At 36.1% G+C, this 21,271-nt stretch overlaps 1 protein-coding gene across 4 annotated transcripts in view; it reads left to right on the top strand.

Moving 5' to 3' along the window:
* Nucleotides 1-14,527, top strand: part of myo5aa (myosin VAa) — an 80,672-nt gene extending 66,145 nt beyond the window's left edge. For 2 of the 4 annotated variants that reach the window (XM_079621651.1, XM_079621650.1), the window contains exons 30-39: nucleotides 3,476-3,674; nucleotides 7,373-7,466; nucleotides 7,594-7,737; nucleotides 8,822-8,976; nucleotides 9,101-9,190; nucleotides 10,798-10,948; nucleotides 11,045-11,327; nucleotides 12,353-12,527; nucleotides 13,784-13,864; nucleotides 13,959-14,527. In XM_079621651.1, coding sequence (XP_079477777.1) covers nucleotides 3,476-3,674; nucleotides 7,373-7,466; nucleotides 7,594-7,737; nucleotides 8,822-8,976; nucleotides 9,101-9,190; nucleotides 10,798-10,948; nucleotides 11,045-11,327; nucleotides 12,353-12,527; nucleotides 13,784-13,864; nucleotides 13,959-14,111 — 1,525 coding nt within the window. In that variant the 3' untranslated portion in view covers nucleotides 14,112-14,527. Of the gene's footprint in view, nucleotides 1-1,053; nucleotides 1,111-1,901; nucleotides 1,983-3,475; nucleotides 3,675-6,774; nucleotides 6,841-7,372; nucleotides 7,467-7,593; nucleotides 7,738-8,821; nucleotides 8,977-9,100; nucleotides 9,191-10,797; nucleotides 10,949-11,044; nucleotides 11,328-12,352; nucleotides 12,528-13,783; nucleotides 13,865-13,958 lie in introns of all 4 variants that reach the window. The other 2 variants (XM_079621648.1, XM_079621649.1) reach the window with 2 other exon arrangements.
* Nucleotides 14,528-21,271: the final 6,744 nt, after the last annotated feature.

Here is a 21,271-nt window from a genome sequence, read left to right as displayed (position 1 = left end):
TAATCGAATGGACTGTTACTTTTTTTAAAAGTATATTTTTCTTCTTATTTTAACTGGATGTGAACCAAAAACGTATTATTACATAAGATTGAGTTAAAATCAAGATATTCAAAACAGTACATTTAAATATGACTGGATGCATGACATTTGAAGCCATTGGATTTTAAACCATTGTCGTCATGGTATAACAGCTCATCAGTTGAATTATATATGTTAATGTGGCAAGTTGTGATGTGATTTGGTGCCCGTAAACAACCTACAGTCACACTGCGCTTAAATCAGACAGCTTTGGCGTGACATGTCCAAACTAAATAATTCCCATTAAAATAAAAAAAACCTGTCTACACAGCTTTGTACACAGCTTTATAGTTGCAAGCCATTAAATGGACAGACTGGGCTGATAAAACCTGTGATGATTAGCCTACTATTAAAGCATATATATGATGCAAACATTAGGTCTAAATATAATATTCACATATGCAGTTCATAGGGGACATAATGTATTACCCCTACCATTACAACCTGAAATTATATTTAAAAAAATGAATCTCCCAATTCTGACTCTATTACTCACAATTGTGTGTTTATATCACAATTCTGAGGGGGACATTTTTTTATATCTACCAATTATGATTATTCTGAAGATATAAAGTCTGATTTGAGGGGGGAAAAAACTATTTTTAAAATGACCCTTTCATTATTTTATTCTATGGCTTCCATAAACTGCTTACTGCAGAACTGTCATTTCCTGCCACCATGTAGGCTCCACCCACAAAACACATCATCAGTGTTTGCAAACACCCTAGTGGTCTACTGTACCATCACACCACCCATCTCGGTTTGAGAACCTCTGTTCTGATCTATGTTTTGCTGCTGGTTATCTTCTCTGTAGTGTCACGCATACATCCATTGAATAACGTCTATCTCCAACTGAGGAAATTATGATTTATCGCTCTCACAACCTTATTCACAAGCCTCTGTGTTTAGGATCAGGCCTCTGTCCGTCTGTGTCTGTCTGTATGTCTGTTGATGGCTCATCTCTGTCCTGCACAGATCACCCAGGTTTACACGCAGACCGACTGAAGTGAACGAGCTTGTGAGCAGGTTGAGGTAACAGATGGACAGGCATGATGGGCCGCTCTCACTGCATGTGTGTGCAGCTCAGAGCAGAGCAGCATTCCAGAGCCCATACATAGATGAGAAAACATTCAGAAAAGCTTTGCTAGGCATGACCTTTCACTAATAAGAAGCGGTTGTATAAAGTCTAGTTCGCTTTTAAAATATTAAACAACCAAAGTTTGCTTCTTGAGCTTTTGAGGAGGGTTTATTTGAAATGGATTATAGCACAATAATATACCAGTGCAGCGTTCTTCATTGGACAAAATATGGCAGCAAAATCACATTGTGTTTAGCAGAATTTCTGTCCGTCCAAAGGTAAATGTGGCTTTTGGCTGACCGCTTGGATGCCATTTATTACCTTTATTCAGTGCACAAATAGCTAATTTATGTGATTGAATGGATGGCAAACTATTGCTTTTTTTTTTGTTTTGTTTTTTATTATTATTATGAATTGATGGTTACACTTGCAGCCTTCTTTATCATCATTATTTTATCTTCATTATTTGTTGTGTTTTATTTTACGGTACTTTACTTACGGTAATTGTTTTCCTACATTAATCTTTCCCTCCTCCATAAAGCATCTCTCAAATCTCAGTTGGACTTATATTACGTTCCATTCTTCGCATATATTATGAAATATTATATATTGGGTGAACAATTCTTTTAAATAACCAGTAAAACTCCTCAACATGCCACACACATCTAAGTTTGCCACTTTTTTGTTTTCGTTTGTCCTTTTTTTTTTCGTTCTTACCATTTCTTTCTTTGTTCCACCCCATCAGATCCCCATTCCCTGACTACCATAAACTGAATGAGGATGGAGAGCTGTGGTTGGTTTATGAAGGGTTAAAGGAAACAAACAGGTTAAAGAGCAGAGAGATGAGAGCATGTAGAAATGTCTGTGCGTTCAGCTTTCTCATCTCTCCATCCTCCGTTTTTAAGACTGATTTTGGACCCTCGGCTTTCTAAAGACATAATCATCTAACATTGTGCTGTTTATACTTCCCTAAACACTAGTGTGTTCAGACTGTTCTCCTTAACATACAGTATGAGTAGTGCTTCATCGTATCAAAACCTGCAAGAACTCTTTGTAGTGTTAATATACTGGACTAACCTAAATTAAATTGGGTTGCAAAATTCTTATTCTAAAACAGCATGTAGGTACGACTGCCATAAAGAGATTTAATAAAAAGTAAATACTAGAGTTGAATGCTGACTGCTGCACTGCAAGAAGGAATGGGCAGGTTTCTTGGCCTTAGTTGGGAATGGTTCACTCAAACATTAAAAGTTGGCCATTATTTACATTGTCATAACATCTTGTTCTGGATGTTCTTCCAAACCAAGTTTCAAAAAGTACTAAAACCCACAAAAGTACCATAAAACTAGTCTCTACAGCTTGTGCGCAATATTCCAAATCTTCTGAAGTTATACGATAGCTTGGTGTGAGAACCAGGTGGAAATATTCACTGAAAATCTTCACCTCCACTCTCAGATCTCATTCTTCTTTCTGCATATTCTAATAGGAGTTTCTCTTTTGGTTATGGCACATTTTCTTTTTGTATTTTTAAACATGGTGTGTCACATCAGCACTAGGGTTATTATTGTTAACTAAGGGTGCATTTACATGACAGTGATGTACTAAAAACGGAAAAGTTAAATATAAAAACTTAAACTTTATTTTAGCCAAGGCAACATTTCTCATTTTAGTTAAATGTGATGTACTAAAATAATTCAACCTAAAACTGCAGAACAAAAATACTGAAAATGATATAGACAAGAAAATGATTTTTTTGTAAAAAACTTTAAAAAATAACTCAACTTTAACTAATATTAAAATGTAAAAATAAAACAATTCAAAATATTAAAAAAACTATAGTAGTATCTCAATGATACTAAAATAACACTGATCAGTGAAATATTTTAAAATTGAAACATGAAGATTAGCAGTGAATAATGACAATTTCAATCTGATTCTCATTCTATAATATGACTTCAGATGACCTGGAAATATAGCATACGAATTTCATGTACGAATTTTATGGTGCACTGTCATTGTGCTGCATAAAAGTTCTTCAGAATTTCTCCTTGCAGGTTTAAAATGAGTATAACCAAATAATGACAACATTTTCATCTTTGGATGAACTATTCCTTAAACACTTTGATTTCAAAACAGAAGCTAATGCTAGTCTAATAAAGAAGTGTATTTCTGGTTATTTCCTCAACTCAAAGGCAGTCTCTCTCTCTCTCTCTCTCTCTCTCTCTCTCTCTCTCTCTCTCTCTCTCTCTCTCTCTCTCTCTCTCTCTCTCTCTCTCTCTCTCTCTCTCTCTCTCTCTCTCTCTCTCTCTCTCTCTATAGGTTGTTGGAGTCTCAGTTGCAGGCTCAGCGTCGGTCTCATGACAATGAGGTGGAGGTTTTGCGTGGAGAGCTGCATAGTGTTAAAGAGGACAATAACCGTCAGCAGCAGCTGTTGGCTCAGAATCTACAGCTTCCTCCAGAGGCTCGAATCGAGGCCAGTCTGCAACACGAGATCACGCGCCTCACCAACGAGAACCTGGTCAGTACAAACACTATCCTGACACTTCCCTATACCAGTGCTTCTCCACCTCCAGCCAGACACACTATCCACTTCTTAAAAATAATGTTGTTTTCCTACTATTGAACAAATAATAACTTAATTTAGTCGTCTCCTGACAGCCCCATAAATGTAAGTTGATTAGTAGAAAGGAGTATTGTAGTAGACAGTTAGTTTAACCCTTGAAGACCTACACAGCCATTGGCGGCAAAAAATAACTATTGTTCTTAAATGTTTGTTAAATTAAATGAGTAAATTCACAGCTTTTATGAGGTTTTGACATTCAGAGGCTCCGTAGTGAATGGGATTGCGTCATCAGGTTTTGATCAGCATTGATTCGTCATATCACCTATTTTTCATAATATTAAACTGGTGTATAATAAAAGCCTAATATTTATCCCAGTTGGTTTTTAATACTGATGTCACATTCAAGATATGCAGCCTGTAAAACTTGTTCTTGGCCCTTAATGCATCTCAGTATATAAAAAGGTTGTTTGAAGTTTATTTTCTTAATTTCTGGTCAAAGTTAAAGACCCCATGAGATCATAAATGTAGTTTTGTGGTATTTAGCCCATGCATATTAGATTTCAGCTCATCTGTATGCTAGTGTTCTCCTGTAAGTTGAAAAAATGAACCTTTAGGAGATATGCACAAAAGTTTATTCATCGATATAGATGTTTTTCCCTGCCATCAAGAGAACTTTTTTTCAGTTTTTTTTTTTTTCGCCCAAAATGGTTGGAATTGCTGCAGCTGTTCTCAGAAATTGTGGTCCAGTGAAAACCACCAATAATCATTACGTCTTTAAAGTGATAATCCACCCAAAACATTAAATACTCTCATCATTTACTAACCTTCATGCCGCCCCATATGTATATTAAATTCTTTCTTCAGATGAACACAAATGCAGGCTTTTAGAAAAATAATCAATTTCTGTGAGACAATATAATCCCTCAAAGTTGATGCTTCATGCAAAATGCCTTCTGAAATTAAACGGTTGGTGTGTTTGATAAAAATACTGTAACTATATACTTTTTAAACTGTACTTTTCTAAAAAAAAAAAAATCTATGTTTGTATTCATCTGAAGAAAGAAAGTCAAATGCTTCTGGGGTGGCATGAGGATGAGGACCTTTTTTTGGCATTTCATTGTTTACATTTTAAGTAATTAGCATTAGTGACAAATTGGACACTGATAAATGTGGCATCTGAAAACAGTCATCATTTAAATATCGAACACCAGCTGAGGTTTGAATATTTAAATGACTGATGTTTCTCGAGAAATATTACCCCTAATTAATTGAATGATTATTAATGTTTCACTATTACATATAAATGATTATATAAAAATTGTATATAAGAGAATACTTTATTATACTATACTGTACATATACAGTATGTTATGGATAGGGTGTATGGCACACTCAATGCAACATTTTACCATTGGCAACTCATTTTTAAATGATGAATATGATTCCAGTCAAAATGCTCTCATAAGAATTCTCCAGCAGAATTACTGAGCTACCCACAAATTCATGCTAACTAAAAAACTTGCATATACGAGTTGAAACCTGACGTGCGAGCCACTGTTCACGTCCATTTTGATAAATGCCAAGTTTTGCGTGGAAACGACCGAATGCCCGATTGTCTACCGTAAGTTCGTTCCGTAAATGAGGGCCTGTAAGAGCACAATTACCTGTACATGGACCAATTGACCCTTCGCAGGGAGCTTGATTGACAGGTGATCTGACCAATCATACTTTGCCATCTGCCATTTTGTCCGACATAGGACATAGCGACAGTAACTAAGGGGAGGGGGGTATTTGCGAACGGTCAATTGTGGTTCATAATCCATGTGTCCAGCCATTTCTGCTCATTTTACAGTGAAATGGACTACAATACAGCAGTGTGACAGTTAAACACATAGTGAATCATTTGTCAGGGCTTGTCATTTTGATGGTCCACTTTATACATTCTACTAAGTAACTTTGCAACTACATGTCATCTCACTCTCATTAGAGTATTAGTAAACTGTAGTAGACTGGTAGGTTAGGGTTCAGGTTGGTAAAATAAGTTGCTTATTCTACTAATCCTACAGTGAAAGTAGAACAGACAAGATGTACACATAACACATGTACACATAACATTTACAATATTACATACTGAGACGTAATAACATTACTTGTAGTCAGTAGAATCTCTGTTGAAGGACCATCAAAATAAAGTGTTAGCAGATATTAAGCAGACAGTCTACTAATACTCTATTTAGAGATAGTTGACATGTAGTTGCAAAGTTACTTATAGTTAGTAGAATGTCTAAAGTGGCCATCGAAATAAAGGGTTATTGCTAATATTGCATCACCGTCAGGTTAACATGTTTGCTGGAAAAATTTGTAGAAACTAGACAAAAATGCAGGCTGCTGCAAAAAATTAAGCGAACGATTGAATTTGCATTTATTATTGCAATCGCAAGATCACAGAATAATTTTTTGTATTATTATTATTTAGGGATGCACCGAAATGAAAATTATTGGCCGAAGCCGAAACCGAATATGATGAAAGACTTGGCCGAAGGCCGAACACGTTTTTTTTAAAACGTCCCATTTATTTTGACAATTTAATAGATTTAACTAGCACATTTAGGGGAGAGTGGAGTAGAATGTGTCAGTGGGAAGCTGTGTCGTCAAATACACATATATAGCATACATATATGATATACTGTATTATATATGTTGGTAAATATGTTGGCCAGTGTATAAAACATTGACTAATTATTAGCCATGAATTATTTAATGAATCATTTTAGCCAAATGGTAGCTATGGGGTACATATTTGTCAGATATATTGGACAATAGGCTCTAAACCCATCATTTTTGGGTCATGTCCAGATGAATACCAAAAGTGGTATTTGCATTGAAAAGACAGTTCAGATATCCCCCTGCTCAATCTTTTGTTTCATGTGATTCTAAATGATCTGAGATGTACTCACTCATGAAACGGTGGCGTGTGATCTGGTTTCAGTGCTGTACTGTGCACCTGCATCAGGTGTGTAAGGGCTCATCTGATGTGGAGATGTTTCATTCACAGGAGCTTCACTCTGATGATCCAAAGGAGTATAAAGCCTACAGAATCAGCATGTTACGCAGGATGGTTGTATGTAGGATTGTGTGTGTGTGTGTGTGTGTGTGCATGTATCTGAACACTAACTGAAACTAGCGTGTGTTGCACAGAATCTGAGCTGCATTGAACTCTAACTGTGTGTTTAACCCACAGCAGTGTGAATCAACACACTTTTTAATGTTTTCTTTTTAATATTTTAATGTTTCTCTCTTGTAAGTGAATCTCACAAAAATGACACCATATCATAATTTTTTTTTTTTTTTTCATTAAGCAAAATATTTATTTTTTATTTTTCCCTTTTTTTGGGATGGGGTGAAAAGTGACATTTATGTGTGAGATTCACCCATCTTTGCTTCTGTTTTTCTCTCTGTTTAATGAGTTGCATGGACAGATGAAAGACAGCTGATATCTTCAGATTGTTGCAGAACTGAAATATGCTTGTTTGACCTGCTTTGTCCCGATTCACTAAAATAAACCCTATTTTTCACTCTGCTGCCAAAGAGACTCAGTTGCCATAAGCTGCTACAATTGTCTGATGATGATGATGATATCTCTCTGGTCACAGGATCTCATGGAGCAGCTGGAGAAACAGGACAAGACCGTCCGCAAGCTGAAGAAACAGCTCAAAGTCTTTGCAAAGAAGATCAATGACCTGGAAGGTGTGTGTCACAGGCTGTGTTTAGAGACCCATGTTCAGAAATCATCTGTCAAATCTGTGGAACTTAAATCTACATGGTATATATGAGCCTTAAAGTTTGTGTGTGGATGTTTTCTGTGTTTTTGTAGGCGGGCAGATGGATGTGTCTCCCGGACAGACGACCGATGAGCCTGTTCATCCAGTGAACATTCCACGCAGGGAGAAAGATTTCCAGGGAATGCTGGAATACAAGAAAGAGGATGAACTCAAACTGGTCAAAAATCTCATACTTGGTAAGACACTTAGGGCCAGATTTACTAAACAGGGTAAAAGTGGAGAATATTCTTTCCCTTCTACCACATTCTCTCTGTATACCAGTAAATTGACTACCGCTAACCTTGGTAAATCACACTACACTATTCTGTTTTTAAATACTCTCCTCCCATAAATGTTTCTTCTGAATGGGAAACTCCTACAAAAGCATATGCAATAAGGTTATTGAGGTTATTAAGGTTATTATATAAGGCTATTTTAAAAAGAGATCAAGTGTGTAATCATTGTTAGTTTGCGCTCAAACGCACATTCTTTATGTAATGTCAGAATTAGCTAATGTTACTGTAAATGTATTTTTTGTATGTATGTGAAAAGCCCTTCTAGGGACGGACATTGCAAATTAGCCTTGGCTATAAATGTTGTAGTGTGGTACATGTTTATTGTTCACACGTGTCCCTATTAAATAAATTAAATGAATCGCAAAAATAACAGCCCACGCCTTTTCATCGATAATTTTTCCCTGCACGTCTTTGGTCAAGTTTAGTAGTTTTTAAACGCTAAAAGAGGGTTTGCGCCGGCAAAATTTATAAATTTATCACATAAACCCCACAACTGCAAAAATAATGCTTTATTTTGATAGTCCACTTTAGACATTCTACTAACTAAGTAACTTTACACAACTACATGTCAAAGTAGACTGTATTATGAATATTTTCATACATCAAAATAAAGTTGCCAATAAATCTATTAAATTATTTTTTATTACTATTTTAATAAAGTACATTTATGAACAAATCAAATTAAAATTAAAATACAATTTCCCCCATTAGATCTTTCGATTAATTAATACATTTTATTTCATGTTTTATTATTAATAATATTATTATTATATATTTTTTTAAGTTTTTGTCCTCTATTAGTATTAACATCTAAACTTAGATTAAAGTTAATTAAAGTTCAAGTTCGATTCCAGCTTACATGGTTTTCATTCCACGCTACACTCTTTTTAAGAAAACTGGTAAAAGGCCTTAATAAAAAAAAAAAAAAAAGGAATTTATAAAAGTGCTCGATTAAACTGATCTGCGCATGTGTGATTTTCGTCAGAGCTGAAGCCTCGTGGTGTGGCAGTGAATCTGATACCAGGTCTGCCGGCATACATCCTCTTCATGTGTCTGCGCCATGCCGACTACGTTAATGATGACCAGAAAGTCCGATCTTTACTCACCTCTGTCATCAACAGCATCAAGAAGATCCTCAAGGTCTCGACACACACCATTCACATTTATAATGATAAAACGGACATTGCTTTTTACGATAATTACAATGGAATAACTCTGTTTTCCTTAATCACTGCAAACTATTACTGTTTTGCTTTTTCTACAGAAAAGAGGTGACGACTTTGAGACGGTTTCCTTCTGGTTGTCCAACACGTGTCGTTTCCTGCACTGCTTGAAACAGTACAGTGGCGATGAGGTGAGATCACACTCAGACACACATGAACTTCCTGTCTCGCTCTGCTCGCCTGCTCACACTGCAAATGTTGTGGAGTTATTTGCACAAGTAAATAGATATCATACTTATTGTCTCTCTCAAACTCTAGAAGGTTGACAGTGAACCATACAGTATAAATAGTTTAGCAACTTTGGCTGTAAATGAGAAACATAGAGACCAATAATTTATCCCATTTCCTGTTAGTTAGTTGTTTTTTTTTACCAGACTAACGTAATTGAAGACATATACAGCTGTTGAAATATAGAGCTTTTAATAATATAATATATATAGTAATATAATATTTATAGATGGATTATTTTATATTATATTTAATAATATAATATATATATATATATATATATATATATATATATATATATATATATATATATATATATATATATATATATATATATATCCATTATGTCAAAATATGTCATTCTCATTTTTGTAATGTAAACAAATATAAACTATTATATATTATGGTATTATTTGTTTTACTGCCTTTAATATATATTCTGATTTAAAGCATATTAATAATAAAGGAGCAATTCATGTATTACATGAGCATCTAATGAGAATCACTACTACTAATGATAATGATAAAGATAAGTACATAATAACAGGGTTTCTGCGGGTATTAAAAAAGTATTATATCCGAGCAGAAAGTCTTAAATTCATAAAGTCATGGCATTAAATGTTGAAATCTTCATCAGTATTTTCATGCTGTTTTAAATACAACTATTTAAACATCTATAAAATAAAGATACATTTACTTGAGATGCAATTGTGAAATTAAGTCTTGAAAAATTAAACAAAATTAAGTGAGTTTATGCAAAGAATGAGTTTGAATCAACACTTCCCTTTGAAATAAGTAGATTTTTCTCAGCCCATTGGCTGATATTTGTTCTTGTTTTAATCATAAACTCACTTCATTTTGATTAATTAGTATCTCCAGTAATTGCATCTTGATTTAAGAATCATTTAGACAATTTTCACTGGAAAACAAGCCAAAAATATTGAGGAAGAACATCACTTTTTTTTTTTTTTGCAGTGCGATCAGAAGATACAGTAAAAGTTATGTCCGTATTCTAGTGATTAGAATCAGAGCGATTCAAGCTACTTTTTTTGTAAAAATGTATTAAAAAGTAATGGATATATGTTGGAGGTTGTATTGTCAAACTCTGAAGTTGCTAATACAGCTCATTGTGTCTCTCCCTAGACATTTACATTTAAATAACATATTGAATCATTATGTTGCCTTCAATTTATTTCTTCAATGTTCTTTACTTGGTCTTAAAAAGGACATTAAAAAAGTCTGAATAAACAGTATGCATTACGATAATGAGAAAAAAAATCATAATGGTCATAAATCATAAATAGACATTATTTTCTTTAAACACAATATAATTTATTATCCAGAAAGACTGCCATTTAATCACAAACTGCTAGACATGTCTTGGAAAAATAATGTAAATCCATTGTTCTACAGGTGTGTGAATAATGTATATTGCCTCTGAAGTGTATATGTGACCACAGTTTCTTGTTGCTTAAACAGAATCGACGCTTTCTTCTCCTTCTCTCTCCAGCAATTCATGAAGCATAACTCCTCCAAACAGAACGATCACTGTCTCTCCAACTTTGACCTGGCCGAGTACCGGCAGGTTTTGAGCGATCTGGCCATTCAGATCTACCAACAGCTCATCAAGTCTATGGAGAACACCCTGCAGCCCATGATCGGTGAGCACGTGACCTCTGGGTGTCTTTCTTTCCATCTGTATCGCTCTTTCTCTCTCCCTCTGTATTTATCCCTGTGTCTGTTGTTGCTCTCGCCAGTCTCTGGCATGCTGGAACATGAGACCATCCAGGGCGTTTCCGGCGTGAAGCCCACGGGTCTCCGTAAGAGGACGTCGAGCATCGCAGACGAGGGCACGTACACGTTGGACTCCATCATCCGCCAGCTCAACTCCTTCCACTCCATCATGTGTCAGCACGGGACCGACCCGGAGCTCATCAAACAGGTGGTCAAGCAGCAGTTTTACATCATCGGAGCCGTTACTCTCAACAACCTGCTGCTGCGTAAAGACATGTGCTCCTGGAGCAAGGGCATGCAGATCAGGTGCGGGCACATCACTTCTAGATGTTTGCAGAACAGTGCAAATGTTTATGCAGACCAGATTAACATACAGTGGCTGCCAAATAGGGTTGGAAATGTAAATATTTTTAAGTACAATACCAATAATTCTTCATAATTCTTGAAACCATAGTGAGAAATGAGGCCTTAAAATATCTACCAATTTGTTTAAAAATGTTAAAATGATCATTAAATTTAAATCACAAATTAAATTCACAAATTTAATCATTTACTCGCCCTCAAGTTGATCCAAACCTTTATAAATTTCTTTCTTCTGATGAACACAAAAGAAGATATTTTGAATAATGTTGGTTTGGTAACCAAACAGTTGATGGACTCCATAGTATTTGTTTTATTAATTATAGTATAAAAAATAATAGTATTCAATAGTATAATCAGTCACATGAGATTTTCAATACCATTCATAAGTTTGGATTCAGTAAGATTTTTTTTTTTTTTTAAAGAAATTAATACTTTTATTCAGCAAGGATGTATAGATCAAAAGTGACAGTAAAGACTTTTTTTTTTTTTAATCACAAAAATGCTGTTCTTTTAAACTTTCTATTCAGCGAAGAATGAAAAAACGATCATGGTTTTCTCAAAAATATTAAGCAGCTCAGCTGTTCTCAGTAGTGATGATAATAATAATAATAATAACACCAAATCAACATATTGGAATGATTTTAACAGTGAAACCTGGAGTAATGGCTGCTGACAACAGAGGAATACATTTTAAACATTTTAAAATAAAAAATAAAATTGATATTTTTGAAATTGTAATATTTCATATTTCATAGTATTTCATATCATAGCCTTGGTGAGCATAAACATAACTTTAAAAAACATAAAAACTTTTTCCGACCACACGTTTTTAAGCGGTGGTGTAGATTACATTAAATATATAAGTAGCATAGGCAAGATTGGAGCAGAAATTCAGTTGTTGGCCATATTTGAATTTATGTCCAGTCATATAGTCTCTTGTACAAGGGTTAATGTGTGTATGTGTTCAGGTATAACGTGAGTCAGCTGGAGGAGTGGCTGAGAGATAAGAATCTCATGACATGCGGCGCAAAAGAGACGCTGGAGCCGCTGATTCAGGCCGCACAACTACTGCAGGTGAAGAAGAAAACCGATGAGGATGCCGAGGCAATCTGCTCCATGTGCAACGCCCTCTCTACAGCACAGGTAACACACACTCCAGACTCTCTTTCTAGACATTATGATTCATTTCCCTGATCATTTTATTGATTTAGGCCATTTCTTTTGCACAAGTAGATTTCATATCGTCTTGATGTAGCCAATCGTTATTTGAAAAAGTCCATTTATAGCATAGCTTTTTCAGGCAAACAGAACAAAAACGACCCACTTAGACACTCACTAATTATTAAAAAGAATACACATTGCAATACATTTAAGGCTCACATTTTTATAGCAGCAGTTCCCAACGTGCACAACATTGTAATGTTCCTTGAGGCAATGTTTTTGTTTTAAAAATAGATAAAAACAGTATTTATTTATTTGTTTGTTTGTTTGTTTGTTTTTGTTTGTTTATTATTTAAATGCATTGTGATGAATCTAAATGAAATCGACTACATTCCAAAAAATGCTTTTCTTACTTAATCTTGTTTCCAGTCGAAATATCTTAAAATTCTTAAATCAAGAAACATTTACTAGACAAGTAAAATGACATAAGAAATTAAATATTTTTTTTGCTTAAAACAAGCAAAATTATCTGCCAAGGGGGTACAAAAAAGAATCTTGTTTTCCATTTGAATTAAGATTATATTTCTTGTTTTCCATTTGAAGTGTGTGTGTGTGTGTGTGTGTGTGTGTGTGTGTGTGTGTGTGTGTGTGTGTGTGTGTGTGTGTGTGTGTGTGTGTGTGTGTGTGTGTCTTGTTTTATTAAGCAAAAACTTTTAAAAAAAAATCAGAAAAAAATATATAATTTCTTATGTAATTTTACTTGTCCAGTAAATGCTTCTTGATTTAAGAATTTTAAGATATTTCTACTGGAAACAAGACAAAAATACTGTGTAAGCAAAGCATTTTTTGCAGTGTAATATTCATGCTTGTATTGCCGAATGTGTATTTATTAATTTTGTCCTGCTTTACTGTGGTAATGTTTCCAAAATAGTGATTTTTTTACATGTGTCAGAATAACACAGATTATACTGAATACTTCTTCCTATCTTATATTTCTTTCCGTCACCATGTCCCTTTAGGGGTTCCGTAGTTTTTAAAATGTTTTGGTTGTACATGGTTGACTGACCAAAACAATCTTTTGTTCTTTTTGGAGGCCTACTTCTGGATTTGTTTGGTCATGCAACTGCTCAATTTTTTTTCTTCATGTTTTTTGCTCACCACAACCTCACACACACACACACACACACACACACACACACACACACACACACCCTCATCATTTCTTATTTTCTATCCAGATCGTGAAGGTGCTGAACTTGTATACGCCTGTCAATGCATTTGAAGAACGGGTGTCAGTATTGTTCATAAGAACAATACAGGTATGTTTTAAAAATTCAACTTTAAGTTGCTATTTAAGTCTTTTTATCAATGTATTGATTTTGAATGCTTCAACTCGTGTGTTTCCTCTGACAGACGCGTTTACGGGATCGAAAGGAGTCGCCTCAGCTGCTGATGGACACCAAAGTCATCTACCCCGTGACCTTCCCCTTTAACCCCTCCTCTCTGGCCCTGGAAACCATTCAGATCCCCGGCAGCCTCAATCTGGCCTTCCTCACTCGCGTGTAGACCTGTCAATCACCTCACCTCAGCCAATCACAGGCAGGAACAGGGAGCCAAAATATAGAAATAAATAAATAATTGTTATAGGTAAATAAGCCACATAATTAAAGAGAATGCAATTTAGACCATGTCACCAATCCCTCTTTTTGCTCTTCTTCATTACTTTTGTTTATTCCTTAAAAGGGTGAATCTTGCAAAAACCTGTTTTACTTAAAGAAAATTAAGCCCATCTTTATACCATTAAGTTTTTGGACATTGTGACGCTATTTTAATGATAATTAAGCACTTCCCCTCCCCAAATTGCTTTATTGCAAAAAAAAAAAAAAAATCTTATTATTGCAAAAACAAATAATATTATTTACATAGTACAGTATTTGCTGGCATATGCTGAATCAAATAAAAAATTGGAACTCACTGGAATGAAGAAAAAAAAAAAGAAATGATATTATTGATGAGAAACATTGAGTATAATGTGAATAACAGAAATGCTCAAAACTGAATATGGGCAGAAATATCCATGACAACAGTCACAATACAACAACAACAACAAAATTATATATAATTTATATAATTTTTGTATTAAATTTATATTTAATACAAAACAATGTTTAAAAAAAAAAAAATAGGCTTAATTTACTTAATTCTTTTGATTGTGGAACCTGGATATTTTTTTGTGAGATTCACCTGGAATATTCCAGAGATGTTTTGCTTATAAAATAACTCATTCTAACACTAATGCCTTTTCAGACCACTGTCACAACCAGAATATGTTTCCCGGGGCTGTATAATCTTATACATATATAAATATCTATGAAAGTGTATGATGCTAGGATATTTTATTTATTGCTTCACCCTATCAGATTTATTTATTTTCTCTCAGATGCTAGCTAACCTGGATATCCAGTTGTGGAACATACTGTAGTCCTCTGCTCTCATCCATATCAGATAAATAACCTAGACCTTGGAGCTCAGCTGACTTCATTAGCGTAGATTATTATTGGTTAGTAGCGTGTGGTGATTAGCTGATAGGTAGTCATGTCTGGTGAAAACTGGTGAAAAGAATCCATACACAGTCCTCGAGCTGATCTCTTCCTCGAGAGCTTCCTCAAGTTTACATCTCTGATCTTCAGGAATCATTTCCAAAGAGATGGTACAGTCCAGACCCAGTGCATGATGGGATTGTTTGGGTTTGCGTCATACTGACCTGCTCTGTCAGCATCGTACATATCAAGAGCCTGAGGTCCTTGTTTTACAGGTTTTTTTATCAGAGCTAGAGTTAGCTCAGGCGGGATCTAGACTCCTGGATGAGGTTTAACAAGGTTTCAGATGCCCTCGGGCCCTCCACCGTTCTGTACGTGCGTGAATCTCATGAAGAAATGTCCCGGGGAAATATCAAATGAAATAAATTACTAAATAGATTTGCACAAAGAAATTTAGGAGCCAATTTTAGGAACATTATGATTGTTTTTTTTTTTATGACAAACATATTTCCCAAAAAAAGTATCATTATATACTGTATAGAATGTCTGTAAGTTCAATATATGATATATATATATATATATATATATATATATATATATATATATATATATATATATGAACTTGCATACAGCAATGTAATAAAATATCATCCTATCTCAACAAATGTATTTTATTCAAATCAGCATATATTCAGTACATGATCATGATCTATACTTGTGTACTTTACAATATAAATATCATAATTTATTATTTTGCAGTACAGTACTGAGAATGTGTTGGATAAATAAGCTTAAATAGGCAAAACATCTTATTGTTAGTATACTGTATTTATACAGTAATATACAATATTTGTTTCTTTTGATTTTCTTTTTTGTGTGTGTGTGAAATAAGACAAATAAGAAAACGTCATGATATTTTTCATGAGATTCACAAAGGCGTCTTGTATGCCCAAAAACACACTGGATATCGTTTGCAGAACTAAAGAAACCCCAAACTACTGACTCTCAAGACATGACGATGTTTATCAAAAACCTGCTGTTATTTATTTCAGTATTATGCGTCTTTAAAAGTTAGAAACAGCTGTTGTTTTTTCTGGCATGTGCTGTTGGATGAGTTAATATATATGGACACATTTTTTATTATTTTTTTAGTTGTTTTGTTTTGCTCGTTTGTCCTTTGTGGTCATGTCTGGCAGGATATCAGTATTATCTTGAATGTGTCAGGCAGCTCTTATTGAAAAGCTGTTTGTTTTGAACTGCAGACACACGCACACACACACACACACACACAATTCTATTATATTACATTACATTATTTCAGTGTTTTGGGGTCAGAAAATGATACATGTTGATACTTTGTTTCTGCTCTGTACTGCATGGGTTTCAGCTTTGAAATCTTCCACACTAGTTCAATGTGTTATTGGCCATTAACACAGCTTTGGATCTAAATAGAGAATCTGATGTCATTTCACTGTAGTGAGCTGGGATTATATCATGCCATGCCTTTACTGTAGTTACAGTCCTTCCTGTATCACGCAAAGCTTCTGCATCATTCTATCAGTCTCAGCTGCTTGTGTGTGTGTGTGTGTGTGTGTGTGTGTGTGTGTGTGTGTGTGTGTGTGTGTGTGTGTGTGTGTGTGTGTGTGTGTGTGTGTGTGTGTGTGTGTGTGTGTGTGTGTGTGTGTGTGTGTGTGTGTGTGTGTGTGTGAGATAGAGAGAGAGAGAGTGTGTGTGTGATAGAGAGAGAGAGAGTGTGTGTGTGAGTGAAAGAGAGAGAGAGAGAGAGAGAGTGTGTGTGTGTGTGTGTGTGTGTGATAGAGAGAGAGAGAGTGCATGCATGCAGACATTACAGTGCAAAGCTAATTTCCGTAAACAAGTATTTTTGTGTTGTTCTCGATTTTTTTTTTAATGTTTTTTTTTATATATCCTGAATAAAAGGTATTTCTCATACCTTATTGGCAAATTGTTTATGTATATATATATATATATATATATATATATATATATATATATATATACATATAAGCATTTGTTAAAATGTATTACAAATGCTATTTGGGGAAAAGTAAACTTAATTCGACATACAGTATGTTCTCTGAAAATCAGACTATTTTTTAAGACATCAATTTTTTTTATTTTGGATAATTTAAAGAAATTTGAAAAAAAAAATGTTTTACTGGAAAGCAACAGATACCAGCGATCAATTGTTGTTTTTGTATTGCACTGCTTTTTTTTTCCTGCATTGTATCAAGTTCAGCATTCAGCCTCAGTGCACAGAATCATTCAGGAGTTTTATGATCATGGGACCATTGTGTGTATGTGACCTTTTTGAGCTCTTTTATTTTATTTTATTGCTATTTGTTCAGTTCTAATGGAACACAAATAAAAATGTGGAAGATTTGCAAATGCAATTTGATAAAAATGCATATCACTTTAAAAGGAAAAGGATAAAACTTTACTGGAACACAAATGAAAATGTAAAAAATCATTGAATGTTGATGTGTTTGTTCATGGTTCTCTTTACTGTCATATTTTAGATGAAGCCTTACCTCTGAGTGGACGAAATGTCAATGTAAACGTTGTTTCTTTGTCAAGTTTCATATTCTATTAATTTGCTTTATGTGTGAAGTATAAACCCATAATATTAATTTTCAATTGAATTTCTCTTAAAACATTAATTTGCACATCTTAAAAATTCTTGTCACACTGATCCAACAGCCCTGCTTCAGTCTTTCCTCAGCTCTGAGTTCTAAATGGTTTGTAAAAAATTAAAACACATTCACATGACAACAGCCAGTCCACAGTCTGATGCTCATTGTAGTGTCATGATCAGCCTGCTCTCATGCTTGTATAAAGACAGCTTATACAGACATTAATAGTTGCTGTAGTAATGCAGATCAGTTCAACATCTCATATGTTTGCTTCTCCTTCAACTTGTTCAGACGACAGATTGAGTTTTTTTGGGGGGATGTCTCTTACTGAAGGACCAGAGAGTTTGTAGTTCCTGTAGCTGTAATTATTTAATATGTTCATCAATGCAATTTCATGGAGTGATATACTAATGTCAAAAGCTGTTCATCAAATAAATGAATTCAGCACTATACCTGAATGTTTTCTTTTTAAATACCGTACATTATGAAGCATTCAAAGGTACACTATAACTTCAATACATCATAAAACCTTTTTTCAAAACATGTTTTTGTCTTACGCTAATTAATCCTTATGTTGTGTTCCTGTCATTTTGACCCAGAGATGATTTTCTTTTTCCTGAAAATGTTAGTTTCTCATTAGACTAAAACTTACAGACTTTGCTCACTTAGAGTAAAAATACTACAGAAATAGATTATAAATCTCTTGTTGAGCTATATTAGGCTATCAACAAATATTGGATTCAATCTTTGTCAATTTGTTTTCTTAAAATTAGGTCAGGGGTTTTTTTTTTAATGATTGATGGGCCTCTGTGATCCGAGCTCATATTCAATGGCGCCACCAGGGGGTGGCCACCCCTGGCCGACTCCTGGCCACCCCACTGGCCACCCCAATGGCCAGTAAAAAATTTAGTAGCATCAGTTATGCATTTCATCCCTAATGCACAGCCAGGCAGGCAAGCTGATCTAGACTTTCGATCGCACACAGTAGCCCGCCCCTCCCCCGCCCCTCCGTACATGCCGCTGTTGCGCGCTCAGACAGCAACAGCTCAGCGCGTGCCCGTCGGTCAACAATTTTAAAAGAAGTTAAGAAAGAAGACGAAGACTACCGGTAAGTAAATAAGTAAAACATATTCTTTAGTAAAAGAAGACGGGGAATTATGTGTCGTGACTTGCTTTTTAAGTGCCAAATGGTTACAGTATACTGTTACAACAGCTTTTTGATGCGTCTTTGACATGTTTTGACAAGAGTTACCTAGCTAACGTCGTTAGCTGGTGCATGTATATGTGTAACGGAGTTTAAATAATGCTGTTAAATTCATGCATTAATTGGGAAAACTCGACATTGGCTGTTGCATCACTGGCATTTGTGTGCGTGATATTGCGGGCGGAGCTACGTCACCACCAGCAGAGTCTCACATCTCTCGCTGCTGGGAAGTCGCATCAATAAGAGCTGCGTCATAAAAACAGAGTTTAGATTGTTTTCAACAAGTGCAAGGTTGGACTTTATAAACTACACACAAGTTTACTTCATGTGTCTGTTAGTTCCTAGTTTTGTCAGTCGAGTCATAGGCTATGTGTTATTTGCAATGATGAAATGGAGTGTGTATTATTATTAACCTGCTTGTGAACTCTGTTTATTTCATTTAAGAAATTCATGCAAAGTGATGCAATGTCCGTTAAATATAACACAATAAACCAAAGTATATCAGTAGGAGTTTCCTTAAGTCTTTCTGATAGTTTTCTTCAGGCCGGTTTACCCATACGGAAATGTAATATATGTACATAGCTAGGTATATGAAATATACATATATGAAATATATCCACATATATAAAATATATATACCCATATATATGCCCATATATAAAACCTATTAGAAAATGGAACAATTGACATATAAAACGTACTCGGTTACTAACGTAACCTCGGTTCTCTCTAGAAGAGGGAACGAGTACTGCGTCGAAGAACGCTACGGGAAAGATATTTCTTTGTCGAGATTGAAGCCTAAAATTAATCCTTAATTTTGTAATAATGTAAAACGCTTTTCTGAAGCATACAACCTAGGCGGAGCAATACAGCTCACCCATTGGCTGCTCTGCCAGAAAAGCACAGCCTATGCGAGGCCAGGACGCTGACCAATGAGGGCGCTTCGCGCCCTTCTGTGTCACCTCCCGCCCAAACAGGCGTGGCCTAGGCCTATAAATACGAGCATAGCTGTCTAACACGCCGATTTTCGTCAATGAAGTGACGCAGCGCGGACACGCACGGCCATGAGACGCAGTACTCGTTCCCTCTTCTAGAGAGAACCGAGGTTACGTTAGTAACCGAGTACGTTCTCTTACGTAGAGTTCTCTCGTACTGCGTCGAAGAACGCTACGGGAACCCCATGTAAAACGCCGTGCGTGCTCTTGGACCGACACAGACACCTAAGGGCGCGCGCGCCCTGGTATACAAGTGCCTACCCCAAGAAGTATAGGGAGAGCGGCTAAATTAGCATCATCCCTTTATAGTAGTGCCTCTTAAGGCATAACAGCATATATATGTAAATATAGATATATATGAGGGGTAATAGCATGCTCATAGGACACATTGTCAGTGAGTGATGCTTAAACATTGAAGTGACCTGGGCCGCAGCGCGGGGCAGGAAACACTTATACACATTAAACATTGAAGTGACCTGGGCCGCATCGCGGGGCAGGAACACTTATACATATTAACATTGAAGTGACCTGGGCCGCAGCGCGGGGCAGGACACTAATACATAGTCTTCTAGACCGAGAGCAGTTTAGCCTGCAACGCAGGAACCTCTAGGTTATAGAACCTAATAAATGTAGACGGGGAGGCCCAGCCTGCCGCCATACAGATATCTTGTAACGAGATTCCGCTATACCAAGCCCATGAAGAGGCCATGCCTCTCGTGGAATGTGCTCTGATGCCCAAAGGGCATTCCAAACCTCTAAATGCGTAGGCTAGCGCAATGGCGTCCACTACCCATCGAGACAGACTCTGTTTCGTCGCGGCTCGCCCCTTGGAGCGTCCGCTGAACGAAACAAAGAGCTGCTCCGTCTGTCGAAAAACAGCGGAGCGGGACACGTAAGCTCTTAATGCCCTGACCGGGCAAAGGGAGCCATTTCCGTCCTCTGAGGCCGGCAGGGCCGACAGGGAGATGACCTGAGCCCTGAACGGTGTGTTGAGGGACTTAGGCACGTACCCATGCTTCGGTTTCAATACGACTACAGAGTCGTTTGGCCCGAACTCCATACAAGAAGCTCTCACTGAGAGCGCTTGCAAGTCTCCCACACGCTTCACTGAAGCGAGAGCCAAAAGAAACACGGTCTTGAAAGACAGGTGTTTCATGTCAACTGAGTGAATAGGCTCGAAAGGGGCCCCTTTCATAGCGTTCAACACTGTAGAAAGGTCCCAAACGGGGACTGAGGGGGGGCCTTGGAGGGTTTAACCTCCTGGCGCCTCTAAGGAAGCGGACCACCAGGTCGTTCCTGCCTAGTGAACGGCCAAGCGTTGGATTAACGAACGCTG

This window comes from Phoxinus phoxinus, assembly GCF_949152265.1.
Source record: "Phoxinus phoxinus genome assembly, chromosome: 8".
NCBI classification, from domain to species: Eukaryota; Metazoa; Chordata; class Actinopteri; order Cypriniformes; family Leuciscidae; genus Phoxinus; species Phoxinus phoxinus.
Note: the sequence above shows the minus strand (reverse complement) of the source record. Positions and strands in the feature narration are given on the sequence as shown.